General features: G+C 51.4%; 1 protein-coding gene across 2 annotated transcripts in view; it reads left to right on the top strand.

Moving 5' to 3' along the window:
• The window catches only part of DUSP8 (dual specificity phosphatase 8), a 78,464-nt gene extending 65,080 nt beyond the window's left edge, over positions 1-13,384 (top strand). The window contains exons 2-5 of one of the 2 annotated variants that reach the window (XM_074956907.1): positions 6,507-6,673; positions 10,023-10,182; positions 10,798-10,921; positions 11,563-13,384. In XM_074956907.1, coding sequence (XP_074813008.1) covers positions 6,507-6,673; positions 10,023-10,182; positions 10,798-10,921; positions 11,563-12,700 — 1,589 coding nt within the window. In that variant the 3' untranslated portion in view covers positions 12,701-13,384. The remainder of the gene's footprint in view (positions 1-6,506; positions 6,674-10,022; positions 10,183-10,797; positions 10,922-11,562) is intronic. The other variant, XM_074956906.1, reaches the window with a different exon arrangement.
• Positions 13,385-13,602: the final 218 nt, after the last annotated feature.

Here is a 13,602-nt window from a genome sequence, read left to right as displayed (position 1 = left end):
GAGGCCCTCAAAACAACAGGGGTAACAGGTTTTCAAGCCAAGATGACCCTGTTACACTCTCTGGGCCCTCCATGGCGTCAGGTGTTGTTTCCAGCCTGCAAGGAAACCTGTCTGGGAGCAGCAAAGCATCACGGCTAACGAGGCCCAACACACGCCCATAAGCTCGAGTGGAATGTCCCCCTGGTTCTAACAGTGGGGAATGTGGATGGCCCTGTTTAATGTGCCACACGTCCCTTTTTATCTCACTTCAGCACTTCCCCGCATTTCTCTGCCTTGCCTTCATATCTCAAAGGGTTTTCCAAGCCCTTTAATCCTTAGAGGAGAATGAGGATCACGTTTCCCTCTCTCCCCATCCTCCCTTGGGATGGCAAACACTGGTATCTTTTGATTCTGAGTGCATACCTTTTATCAAAGTCCCCTTCCCCCTGCCCTTGCAGCTGCTTTCACAACTGCAGGCTTTTCCTGTGATCGTAGTGAGAGCGGCGATGGAGTGAGTCTGTGCTGCCTGGCTGAGTGTGAATAAGGACAGCAGGGGATGTCTCTTGTTCTGCTGCACCTGAGTCTATTACTGTTCTTAATACTCTACAATACTCTTCCCTTTATGGATGTATGTATCCACAAAGCTGGGGTTTACCACCCAGGAGCCGAAACAATAGGACTCTGCTCCTACCTTCACCTAGAACTTGTTACAGTTTGCACAGGTTCATATGGAACACACCATCGGGAGCAGTCCTGCACGGGCAGAGAGATGGATTGGATGGCCCACTAGGTTTGTACTATCCCCAAATTCTTCGACATGGTCTAGAACACCATGGGCGTTGTTGATGTGTGGGGGTGTCTAGAAAAAAGTCCTTCGACTGTTATTTCTATGACTGTCCAAATCATGGGCCAGATCTTCAGCTGGTGTAAATCAACTCCATTGACTTCAGTAGAGCAACACCAGTTTGTGCCAGCTGAGGACAGTGGCTAGGCCACATGTGGAGCTTGTCTCCTAGCGCAGGCAATGGAGGCAGCTTCTTTTAAACCCTGAGATCCCAGGTTTGATAATTATTCAGCAGTGATTATGGAGACCCTCACCTATATTTCTCTCTTTCCTAGGCTATGTCTGTGAATGTATTTTCTTCCCCTGTGTTGGTGGCACAAAGCAGCTAAGCACCATTACGAGTGTGCATCTATTTTTGTCTTGGTGTTTGCTGAGATGTGCTTTGTACATTGGCTCTTAATTATCCAGGCATGTAGTGAGATGATTGTACTGTTCTCCTTATTCTCTCTGTAACCCTCTGACTGTTGTATTTATCACCCGCCTGTCGTCCCAGGGGGGAAGCTCTCCTGATTCTCCGCGATCTACCAGCGGGCCAGATGGTATATGAAGATGTTACAACTCAAAGAGAACGGCAGCTGCTTTCTCTGACAAATGTCTGGGCTTTTAAAGAACTCCAAGGCCCACTGCCCTCACCCTTGAACTGTCACAGTTTTCCCAGTGAAATTTGTTTTCAATGGGCAGTTGTCACTGATATCCTCTGTGAAAATCTGGGGCTGGAGGAAGTGGCAGGGGGAGGGGGATGAGAGTCTGGGATGTGGGGTAGGGGAAGAGGAGAAGGGCTGGAAGTAAGAAATAGCTTCTTTCCTTTCAGTGTACAGTAGGCAAGAACTCCATGCTGTGCTCCTGGGCGAGCACGACTCCTGCCACCAGCAGCAAACTGTTTAGAGCATTGAGAAAAGCCTCTTACAGGGACGCTTGGGTAGTTTTACAAAGGGAGGGAGGCAGCAGGGCCTAGTAGTGAAAGCACAGGACTGGGAGGCAGGAGACCAGGGTTCTGTTCCCAGTCACTTAGGCACTCTGTGCCTCTGTTTCCCCATCTGCTAAATGGGAACAATAACAATTCCTTATGTCCCAGGAGTGCTAAGTTCCTTACTGTCTGTAAAGTTCTTTGAGAGCCTCAGCTAGAAGGATTTTTCTTTCTTCAGAGAGACTGACTGATCCATGAAGCTTGGGGATAAGTTGGGAGTCCCAACAGCGTCTTGATCCTGTGATGCGCTCACCTCCTGTAATTTTCTCTCCTCCGCTTCAGTGGGAGTAGCAGGTATCAGCACTTCTCCTAGCCTCAGGCCCCACATCCACACACATCCTTCTGTTCGCTTGGGCTCCACCCTCGCATGATGTAGGTAACTCTAGAAGCCAGGAAAACATTGGATTTAATAGGGAATGTTTTCTAAAGCCCTCAGGAATGCTGGAGTCCAGGCCAAGGATAAGGTTCTGTGCATTGCAAGGGACCAGCTCCTTATCCAAAAGCCTCAGCCAGTGCTCCTGCTTGAGGGAGCATCTATAGGAAACCTGAGATCTCTTTCCACCCACTCCACCCCAAATACAGATTCTCACCCCCACTCTTAGTTCCATGCGTGCCAGGAGAATCCCACTGCCAGCCCCAGGGAGGTGTTAGCATTACAAATAAAAGACTAGAACTGCCCCCTCTTGTTCTGAATTAATGCTAAAACATGGAGTATTGTGTAGGTAAGGGAAAGCCCAAGTATTGCTTGGAATGCTGCCAGGAACAGTTCCTGCCTTTGGGGTGATTTTAAGAAGCCGCTTTGCTTTCCAAAAATTAAAGACTTGCTGTAGCTGCACGTTCTAGGGCTGGGTTTTGTATCCCTGAAAGTTTGGAGGCCTGGTGTCCTCAGCTCAAGGCTGTCTCCGCAGTTCCCTTTGAAACCCTGGGATTGGTCAATAGCTGTGAGCAGTGATGTTTGGGAAGGGAAATAAGGACAGCCCTGTAGCGCCAGCAGAATGCTGTGGGACGAGGTTTATGAAGGGACAGAGCAGAAAATGGTAAACGCTTTGCTCAGATAGGTCCCTGTCAAGCAAAGCACAGAAGTGTGATGTTAAAGTGAAGCGCGAGAGTAGTTTAATTGACTTCAACAGGACGACTCACGTGCTTAAAGTTAAGCATGTGCTTAGGTGCTTTGTTGTGGGCCATATAGGGAGCATGTCTCCTCCCTAGGGGTGGTTGGGACGTACAAACTTGAGGCAAGGGTGACTCTGTCCCTTTCAGTGAATCTCCCCGTGCATACTTCCCAGCCCCCTGTGCCACTTGCCTGTGCTTTCCCCAGCAGAGCCAGCAAAGGATCTGCAGGCAGGCAAGTGCTGGCGGGGGCAAAAGGAGGGGGAGCATTGCTAGGAGAGTCACAGCAAGTGCCAGCCTGCTTTAGCTATGATGTCACCTCTAACACGCCTGGCTCCTAAAGAGAGTTTCGAGCTGTATGGGCCAATAATGAACACGAGCAAAGTAGAGGGGCGGGGAGGCAGGCATTCATTCCTAGCCTGTACTCCGGGGAAATGGCGCACACCTTGCTCCAGATAAAAAACACCCTTTTTTGTGCTACTAAGACTTCCTAAGCCTTTTAAGTGGACACAGGACTAGGGGCCCAAGCTTGGCTCTGGTACGGCCATGCATTCATTGCAAGACTATACCTCCCCACACATACACCCTCCAAATGAAAATACAGGAGGCTGGTTGTTTTCCTTCCCTTGGCTCCGATGCACTGATAGAAGGAAAGGTGTCTCTGGGAGGGAGCAACAGGTAGCCCTTCTGCCTGTTGCCCAGAGGGCTGCATGTGTCCACTGAACCTCTACTGCAGCCTCCAGATGTGGGCTATTTGCACTCAAATCGTCATGTGCACACCCCAGTCCGCCTCGTGATTTATGCTTCCTGGTGAGATTGATGTGGCTAGGGAGGGAGCAGGAGTAACCAGAGCTTGTGTGCACCTGTGCCAAGCGTCTTTCTTTCACTCTGATTTAATATCCCAATTGAGGGGGGTGATGTCATGTTGGAGGGAACCAGGGATGAGGAAGTGTTGGAAGGTGCTTTAACTCTTCATATCCCACATCTCCAAAGTCTTGGGAGCTGTCTTTGTGATAACTGCCAGCAACACAGGGCAGCTTACGTGGCCAGAGGAGACATATTGCAGGTTGGAGATCAATTTCTCTTCCAATAAGGTGGCTTCTTTGGGCAAGTACAACTGGGCTGGCTGCTGTGTGGCCGTGTTGGGAAAAGGCATTGTTCTTCAAAGGACTCAAAGTGAGCACCAACGGCAAGGAGGTTGGTGTCCATCCAAAGCAGCTTGGGGGTCCCATGGCCTGGAAGATGAGGCATCTCCCTTGTTTGGAGGACTGAGGACCTCTTCCCCATCTGAGAAGAGACAGGGCCCAGGACTTGCACATTCAGTCTGTGAGGCCTGGCTGCTGCTGCTGCTATCAAACATTGTCTGCATGAGGGTTAAGCATTGCAGAGACCATTGTGTCAGCCCCTCCCCCACTTTACCCCAGAGCACTGGAGATTTGGTTTCAGCACTAGTCAGGGCTCATCAGAGCCCCACACTGGGATCCAATAAGGTAAGAGTGGGGACTCTTGGAGGGGTTTGCTGGGAAGTTGGCAGGACCCTGCTGAGTATGACCTAGGGGAGGGGTTGATGGAAGGTCGTTAAGTGAACTTCAGTAGAAGTTTTAGTACAGTTATGGAGATGGACTGGGTTCAAGGGCAGGGATTCTTATTTTAACTGAACCCATCTCTATAGAAACAGAACCAGTCCCTATCGAAACAATGGCTGGGAGTTTCAATGGGACCTAATGGATTTAGACATCCAGATCTCTATGAAAATCAGTGCGAGTCAGGAACTTTGTTCAGCCTCTGTGAAACTCCCAGTCTGTATTTATCTATAGTCCCAACTATCAAAATCACAGAGTGGGGACTTACACCACTGGGGACCCTTCGTATTGACACCAGCACTCGGCTTGGTAACCTAGACAGATGTAGTTCTCGCTAAGGGTTGCTAGGCCTAACTCTGTGTGTGAAGAAAGGAGTCGGTGGGTGTTAGGAAACTCCCTCAAGAATGCAGGTCTCTTGCATATATAACAAAGTTAAAGCAATGCAAGGAGGGACTGTGTTGTGTGCTCCTCTCGGTAAATCCTGCATTTGGCTATGCTACGGCCTAGCAGAGGTGTGGCAGCAGGAAACCTGAGTTCCCATTCCTGGCTCTGCCACTGGTCTTAGGCAAGTCGCTTCACCTCTCTGAGCCTCAGTGTTCCCATCTGCAAAATGAACTAATGCTGTTACCTAATCGCATGGGGAGGTGAGGATTTGTACAGGTTCATATGGCGCTTGGAGATCCCTGGCTGGAAAGTGCAACAAGATTCCCTGCCCTGTTTCACCCTTCCTGCCGTGTGAGCCTGGCGAGAATTTTCAGCCTCTGAAGAGCTGCTCTGTATTCGGACTAGAGTTCTCAGAATTCTAGCTTCACTTGTCATCCTCTACCTGCTTCTGCTGCCCCACAGCTGTTCCTCTGAATCTGGTGGTTGGGGCCGTCTGAGCAAAACAGACACACGCAGGGCTGCAGCCGGGGCTGGCGCAGTGAATCGGACACTACTTGCTCTCACGTTTAGCAACATCTGACCGTGAAAAACTGCTCAGGAATCTGTTTTAAAAAAAGTCAGATTCCACCCTCTCGGTCCAAATACTTTCTGCATCCCAGCCGCCCACCTCCCGCCTCCTCCTCTGTGTGCGGACTCATTTTTCTAATTAGCACTGTACACAGGGCTGCATAATCAGGCAGCCATTCATTTAGGAAAGAGACAGGAGCTGTGTGTTTGGGGGAAGGGGGGTAAATGCCACTTAAAACACTGCGTGACTCTGACGCTGATCCTGTTCCAGTACAAAGGCCTGCAGCTATTTGTGCTATGATCCCATCAAAACCCACAAGCCAAGCAGGGTCCGACTGATTAGATTGAAGACCTCCAAAGAACACATAAGTACCACAGAGAGCAGTTGCCATGTTCCCTCGCTGACCCTCTTCTCTTGAGCCACTGCCCAGTACAGTGCTAGCAAACCACTGTGCTGCTGGGGTTGCTGTCATTTGGATCAGATCTAAAATCCTGGCGCTGACCACTTGTAGCCACTAAAAATCCCATGGAACTATTTATACGAGGAAGAGGGTTAGCCCTGGGGTCCTGACCAAATTCTAACATAGGTCATTTAGTTCTGCGTTCCCCCGCAGCCCCCTGCAGTTTCAGTATATTTTCTTTATCTGTAAGTTGACACTGATGCCCATCGCTAAGCTACTTGGTTGCCTACAATCAGTTAAATACCAGCAGACTATTACACACCCATCCAACTTGCTAACAACAGTGGGGGTGATCAGCGTATTAGGTAAATATGTGAAGAACAGTTTACCCTGCTGTGACTACATGGGGAGATGGTACTAACTCAAGTTGGAAATAGTGGGGCAACACACATAATACATCAGCTCTCTTACAGGTCTCAATACAGGTCTCTTATGGGGCTGACTTGGTTATAATTGACTGTTGGTATTTTCTTCCAGTTTTATGCTAGCACCAAGAAGCAATAACCATGATCAGGACCCTGTTCTGCCAGGCGCTTTACAGACACACAATGAGAGACCTTCTCTGTCCTGGAGAGTTGTACATAGTCTAAATCTCCTCCTTCTGTCTGCAGGGGGCTTTGCCACCTTCTCATCTTGCTTCCCAGGACTCTGCGAAGGGAAACCAGCTGCCATCTTGCCAATGAGCATCTCCCAGCCATGCTTGCCAGTGGCCAATGTTGGCCCCACCCGCATCCTGCCTCATCTCTACCTGGGCTCCCAGAAAGATGTCCTAAACAAGGTATGGCCTTCCTGGTGGGGTGCCCCATGCTTGTCCCATGCTGCCGTTGTCCCTAATCAATTAGAACAGGCCTATCCAGTTGGGGTGGCACGTGGGGGAAGCTAGCTGTATGTTTCCCATTTGAGGACAATGCTCATGTAACTTTCAGTGGCTTGTCCTGCCCAATTTGGCCGAATAAGGAGCTACGGACATGGCCCATACATACAAAGGCCTGGGGGGGGGGGCTGTGGAGAGCATCCGCAGGAGGAGCCTGGCAGAGTTCTTGGCTGGAAGGGGTGTTGTCCTGCCGTGGTTTGATTCAGTCCTGAAGGGATGTGTGAGGAACGACTGTCCTTCCCTCCGCAACCTGAGGGGAGCTGCCTGATTCCCCTGACTGCCATGCTCGGCCGTGGCAAAGGGTGAGGGAGCAAGGCCAAGAAAATGCACATAGAAAAGTTTTAAGCTCTTTGGGCTTGGTGAGTGGCAATGGCATCCAAACCAGGAAGGGGCAGGGGAGCTGGAAGGGCAGAGAGGAGCAATGGGGAAAGAGACAGAAGGGGCACAATGGAGCTGGGAAGGGGGGAAGAAGAAGAGCTGCCAGGGTGCCTCGCCCCACGGAGCCCCTGCGAGATTCACACAGAGGGAGCCAGCTTCTCCCCACTAATCCCCCCTGCCAGCTGGGCTCCCAACACTGACTTCAGCTGTTCCATGCCCAGCTTGGCAGCCAGAGGGAGAGGGGTTAGGCTGGGATGTTTAATCATGGCGGGGGGAGTGGGGAGGGGACCAGCAGCCACAGTCCAAGGCAAAGAGCTCTTTAAAGAGGCCTGGAAATAGACAAAGATCTGCTTCGGGAAGGGAAGGGCGGAGGGAAAAGAGGGGTACTGTCCTTTTAAAGGTGCCAGAGTGCTTGGGAAGTGATGTCACCTCAGGGAAGGAATTTTGTTTTAAGAGAAGAAAAAAATAAATGAGAGAAGAAAGAAACAGAAATTGTAGTTAAAATTCCGCTGAGCGCCTACCGTGGGCAGGAGAGAGCCAGTCAGACATTATCGCCTGGGGAGAGGGCCAGGGGAGAAGCATCTGAGAGGAGCAGGGGGTGGTCCAGAAAGAGGAGAGAGAAATTTTTAGATACAGGGAGTAGAAGGAAATAAAAGAGAAAAATGCCAAGAATGTGAGCTCAGGAGCTGGGCTGGCTCCTAGGAGCTGAGGTTAGGCTTCTAGGGAGCCTGCTGAGGAAGAGACTCTTATGTAAGCTTAGTTAGGACAGGAACCACAGGGTGAATTAAATGGAATTCAGGGAGGAAATCTTGGCCGTGTCCCCTGAGAGCCCTACATCAGGCGTCGGACTGACTGGGCTTCAACCCTGCCCCCCACCCCATCTCAGCACGACCTTTTGCTCACCCCTTCATTCTGAGAGGTGTTTGCTTCCCTCTCTGCGCCCTGGTGATCGTTACTGAGGACAAGAGACTCTCCCTCCTCGTATCCTAGGGCATTAGAGAGCAGGGCTGGCAGAGAACAACCCTCTGTGATGGGATAGCACGGTCCCTTGTGAGCACGCAGATCTAGGGTGACCATATTTTCCCAAAGGGAAAATGGGACGCCCCCAGCTACTTGTCCAAGGCTGCCCCCACCCCCGCAATGCTGTTGCCGGTCGCTGGAAACCCCCCCACCCGCACGCCAGGCTGTTGCCCGGTTGCTGGAACCCAGCGGGGGGCCCCACATGCTGGAATGCTGCTCCCCTCCTCCCCCCAGCGCTGCCTCCCCCCTCTCTGCTCGCCCCCTCTGCACCACACCCCAGACAAAAGTGGCCATTTGTCCTGTTTGTTCTTGCCAGCTGATCAAGTCAGCAAGAGCAGTCGTGACACATGCCTCCTTTTGGAAAAAAACCGTTGGGATGGCCGGGACAGGGCTTAAAAAAGGGACTGTCCCGGCCAAAATAGGACGTATGGTCACCCTACGCTGCTCTGCACCTCACTGCTGCCATGCTACAGGGCTCAGCCTGTGGCAGGGGAGGTTTCTTTTATCTCTCTATTTTCCTAATCACTGTCTGTTTTATGGCACCTTTACTTCTTTCTCAACTCCTTCCTTCCATTCATTTCTGTGTTCCTCCGCCTCTCCCCGAAATAGCACAGAACAGGCGTTCATAGGACTAGAACTATCAGATCTTTGGTACGGATCGTCTCCCTGGTTTTGGACATAATCTGGCTTGGATTTCCGCTCTCAGGGGGAACAACGGCTCATATTCACCACTACACTCTGGCTGTTTTATGCTGCTCTGGCAATGCATACTGGTGAATCTAGCCTTGTCTCTGGGAAGGATGAGAGGTCATGTACGTGTGCCCAATGAGCAGAACATGGCAAGAAATGATCCATGAACACTCACTTGACATTTTGAACTAGCCCTCTGACTTTTTCATTCACTTTCCGTAAACATGCAGGCGAGTCAGGTTAGTGGCAGGAACGCTGGGAAGAAATGGTGACTAGTAATGAATATGGCAGAACACTCATGGAAAGCTACTTCTCAATTGGTTCGTCCAATGAGTTCACTCCAGAGCCATGATTACATTCATCCCAAAAGGAAATCACATGACCTAAATGTGTCCCAAACAAAACAGCTCACGTTGTGAATTGCCAATCTCCTATGCTGGAAATGATACCAGCAGTAAACAGTTTACAAGTCTCTTATCGACTGAAACTGGTTCTGGTAAATCACGCAGTGGAGAGTTTCAAACAGTGAACAAATCTGTGGGAAATTATGACTTGTTCCCAGGTGATTTGGGAACAGAAAAGAGGGCTACATTCAGTGAATACTAGCTCTGCTAGTAAGATATTCTCTTCCCCTGAACCTGGCCCCTCTAAGCTTTCTTCTACAGTAGATGTAACCCTAAGACTATTCTGTTTTTCATCCTTAAAATTTCCCACCATTGTTCTAGCTCTGGGGTTCTCAGTCTTTCCCCTACCAGGAACGCCCCCCGCCCCCTCAAGCACACTCCCTGCCATCTAGCCAGGACCCACTTCTCTTTACCGGTATGGGAAGGGCAAGGTGGTCAGCACCCCCAACACCTGATCAGGACCCCAAATGTGAGAACCTCATGCTCCAGCACAGTGCGGGAGCAATGGTGGAAGAACTAGTGCAAAGAGACTGCAGGCAGCTTAACCATGCTCAGAGCAGGTCCATATGACACTGGCTTATGCCTCATTGGCTCATCTGTGCTGGTGCTCCCCAGGTTGCTACTTCGAATCACAATAGAGCAACTGTGGGGGAACTGCAAGGCGAGAACACTGGAGTGCATGAGGCCTATGAGAGTGTAGATGGGAAGGTCCCACTTTGTACTGACTGAGCCCACATCACTTGTATCTTCTCTGTCACCAGGACCTGATGACTCAGAATGGAATAAGCTACGTCCTCAATGCCAGCAACTCCTGCCCCAAGCCAGACTTCATCTGTGACAGTCACTTCATGCGCATTCCTGTCAATGACAACTACTGTGAGAAGCTGCTTCCCTGGCTGGACAAGTCCATTGAGTTCATCGGTGAGGCATCTCCCTGGCTCTCTGGGCCTTTCTTTACTTCTTCCCGCTCCAGTCTTGATTTTTGTTGTGGTGGCCCCAGACATTGAGAGCTGGACTCCTCCTCACTCCTTGCCTATCCCAGCCAACAAAACCCAGGCTTTTCTTCCCCCAGCTCCTCTCTTAGTCCAGAGAGACCTTGTCCCTTCACCCACAGTGAAACATGCACACTCAGCCACTAGGAGAAGCGTGTCCTCCCTGAGAAAACCTGGCACCTCGACCAGCGCCAAAGTCATTTGAAAGTGTGACCCTCACTGTGCAAATGATTATACTTTCCACTCCTGTAAGACAGCCTTTTATCTGAGGGTCTCAGTGAGAAACAAGGGCTAGTGTCCTTATGTCCATGTTATGCATGGGGTAATGGGGACACAGAGCGGTGCAGAGACTAGCCCAGGGTCAAGTAACGAGTCACTGACAAAGACAGGGGGCGAACCCAGGAGTCCTGCCTCCCAATCCTCTGTGCTGGCCACTAGACATACGGCTTCACAAAGACGTTCCACAGGGACAGAGGAAGAAATGACTCTGTCCAAACTCTAGGGGCACCCCTCTGAAAGCTGTTCTTTCTGTACCATGCTGCAGACAAGGCCAAGGTATCCAGCTGCCAAGTGATAGTGCACTGCTTGGCAGGGATCTCCCGCTCAGCCACCATTGCCATCGCCTACATCATGAAGACCATGGGCATGTCTTCAGACGACGCCTACAGGTAGGTGCAACTGGCTGAGGGGAATGAGGAAGTACGTGAACGTACCCCTGCTCTAGTAAAGGGAAGCAGGCTGGCGCAGGCGGAGAGAAGCTGTCAGAAAGGGTTTCAAAGCATTGTTTTGAATGAATCTCCTGAGTTCTAGTGAGTTCATTGGTGAGGCTGACACTGGGCCCTGGGTGGGGTATATGCTGTGTGCCCTACCACAGAGCAGTGCCCGTGCACACCCCTCATTGTTGCCCCAGTCAAAGGAAATGAAGGGCTCAGCTTCAAGAACCAAAACCCTTGACTAGGTTGAAATCTGGTGTAGGCTGGCCTAGTAGCTGGTTGGTGCTGCCCTACCTTCACGGGAGGCAGAGGGCTGTCCTTCAGGAGCAGTTTTGAAATATCACAATGGACAGCATGCTATGGGGGGGGCGCCCATGGGAAAGTAGAATGAGGCGATAAATTTCTAGAGCCTAAGCAGTCCTGGCTTTCTCTGCAGATTGCCCTGAGGCACTGTGGATCGCCCATCACCTGTTTCTTTCCGAGCTTTTGGTAGAATGCACTAGCTTCTCCCGCTGAGGAGGCCGGCAGAGCTAAGGTAGCCTAGGTGGTGGGCCAAAGACCAAGTGATGACCCCATCTGTTTGTCTACCCTTGCAGGTTTGTCAAAGACCGGCGCCCATCCATATCGCCCAACTTCAACTTCCTGGGCCAGCTCCTGGAGTACGAGAGGAGCCTGAAGCTCCTCAAGGCCTTGAAGGCCCAAGGTGATAGGAATGAGGTGGATGCCCAGCCAGACCCAGCTGAAGTGCCTGAGAGCAACAGGCACCTGAAGCTTTCTACCTCAGAAAAGTCCGAGGACATATCGAAAAGCACAAGCTTGGCACCCTCCCGCAGTGAGCCCGAGAGGCCAGCAGGAGCTCCCAAAATTGTCTCACCCACAGCACTACAGCAAGGACTCAACGGCCTGCACTTGTCCTCGGAGCGCATCCAAGACACCAACCGGCTAAAGCGCTCCTTCTCCTTGGACATCAAATCAGCCTATTCCCCCAGCCTGAGGCAGGACACCCCAGGCCCCGCTGACACTGGGGAAGCCCCCAAGCTCTGCAAGCTGGACAGCCCTTCTGGACCTAACGGCTTGTGCCAGTTCTCGCCCGTGCCGGACAGTCCCGACTGGCCCAGCGGGCCGGACTTCCTACTGGAAGCCAAGGTGAGGCAGAGGCGGAAACACAGGCATCAGGCGGGCTCCCCTGCCCACGGGATGAGCCTCAATTTCAGTGGGGTGTGTGCCGTGCACAAAAGCACCAGCGTGGAGGACAATCTCAAGCAGACGCTGCGGCTGAGCCTCCCTGGCGTGGGACAGCAGCCCACACAGCCAGCTGCGACACCAAACTCTGCCGGCGGAGGGGGGGTCGGCGCCTGGGGCGTGCATTTGGAATCACCCAGCACCCCGTCGTCAGAGAATCCCTGGTACTTTGGCACAGACTCGGCGGTGGGCAGCGGCAGCGGCGGAGGGAGCGGGGCCTTGTTTGCCAGCGCTGCCTCGTACTCCTCGTTCAGCTGCAGCACCCTGCAGGGCAGCTGCGAGATCAGGTTGAGGGACAAGCAGAGGGCAGAGCAGAGGGACGGGCGGCACAGCTGGCACGAGGATGCCACCACGGAGAAGCAGTTCAAGAGGAGGAGCTGCCAGATGGAGTTCGAGGAGACCATGTCAGAGGGCAGGTCCCGGGAAGACCTGGGCAAAATAGGCAAACAGTCTAGCTTTTCGGGCAGCATGGAGATCATTGAGGTGTCCTGACATTCGTCCTGGGGCACTGGAGAGTGAGGGGTGGATATTTAACTGGGAAGAGGCAAGGTGCGGGTGGGGTGGGGACAGTATTTATACCCGTGTGTGTATTCCCAGGTGCACACACACCAAAACGAAACAAAGATGAATGAATCCAAAGTCAGGAAACATGACCGTGCATGCTTAGTGCCCCTCCCCTTTGGTCTCTCTTTCCCCTCCTCACCCTCCACCCTGGCTGCATTCCCTTCTGGGAGGAAGGAGCCAATTAACTTTTTCACCCCTGGATTCTCTGCCCCTTGGGCAGAAAGCGACTCACTGGGGTGATGGAAGAGCTGATCTTTGACTGAAGTGGGGGAGACATCTGAGCACCCCAGCTGTGTCATTCTCAGCTTAAAATTCTGCGGGGGGGGGTATATTTTCTCCGCAGATGTGCAATCAAAAAGTAGGGGTGCCTTCATTTAGAAGAGAGCATTATCCTGACCAATGGGAAATGGCAGAGGCTTTGCTCACCCCAGCTCTCTGTCCCTTGTATCGGGGTCGGGGACGGAAGGTAGGTGGCTCCCTCTCAAGGGTGGGGCGGGTACATTTGCATTAGCTCCTCCCCCTAAGCCTTTTTTCTCATCCTGGTGCACTAAGCATGTTCTGCCTGTGTTTTTTCTGGCTAAGTATCTTAATAATGCTGCACTACTGCAGCCCTATACATATATAAATATATATTATATATAATATAAAAAAACCACACAAAGAAAAAGGTAAATGGTTTTACTGCAATTTTTATTGAGACGTAAATAATATTTCAATGGTTTTGTTTTAATTTATTGAAGCTGTTCATTCTGGCAATGATTTGCAGACATTGAGGGGCGGTACTTTCAGCTCTGTTTTTACTGTCTATGGTATTTAAATCTGAAACACGA

Source organism: Natator depressus, chromosome 6 (assembly GCF_965152275.1).
Source record: "Natator depressus isolate rNatDep1 chromosome 6, rNatDep2.hap1, whole genome shotgun sequence".
In the NCBI taxonomy this organism is placed as follows: Eukaryota; Metazoa; Chordata; order Testudines; family Cheloniidae; genus Natator; species Natator depressus.
This window is presented reverse-complemented; position numbering and strand designations above follow the sequence as displayed.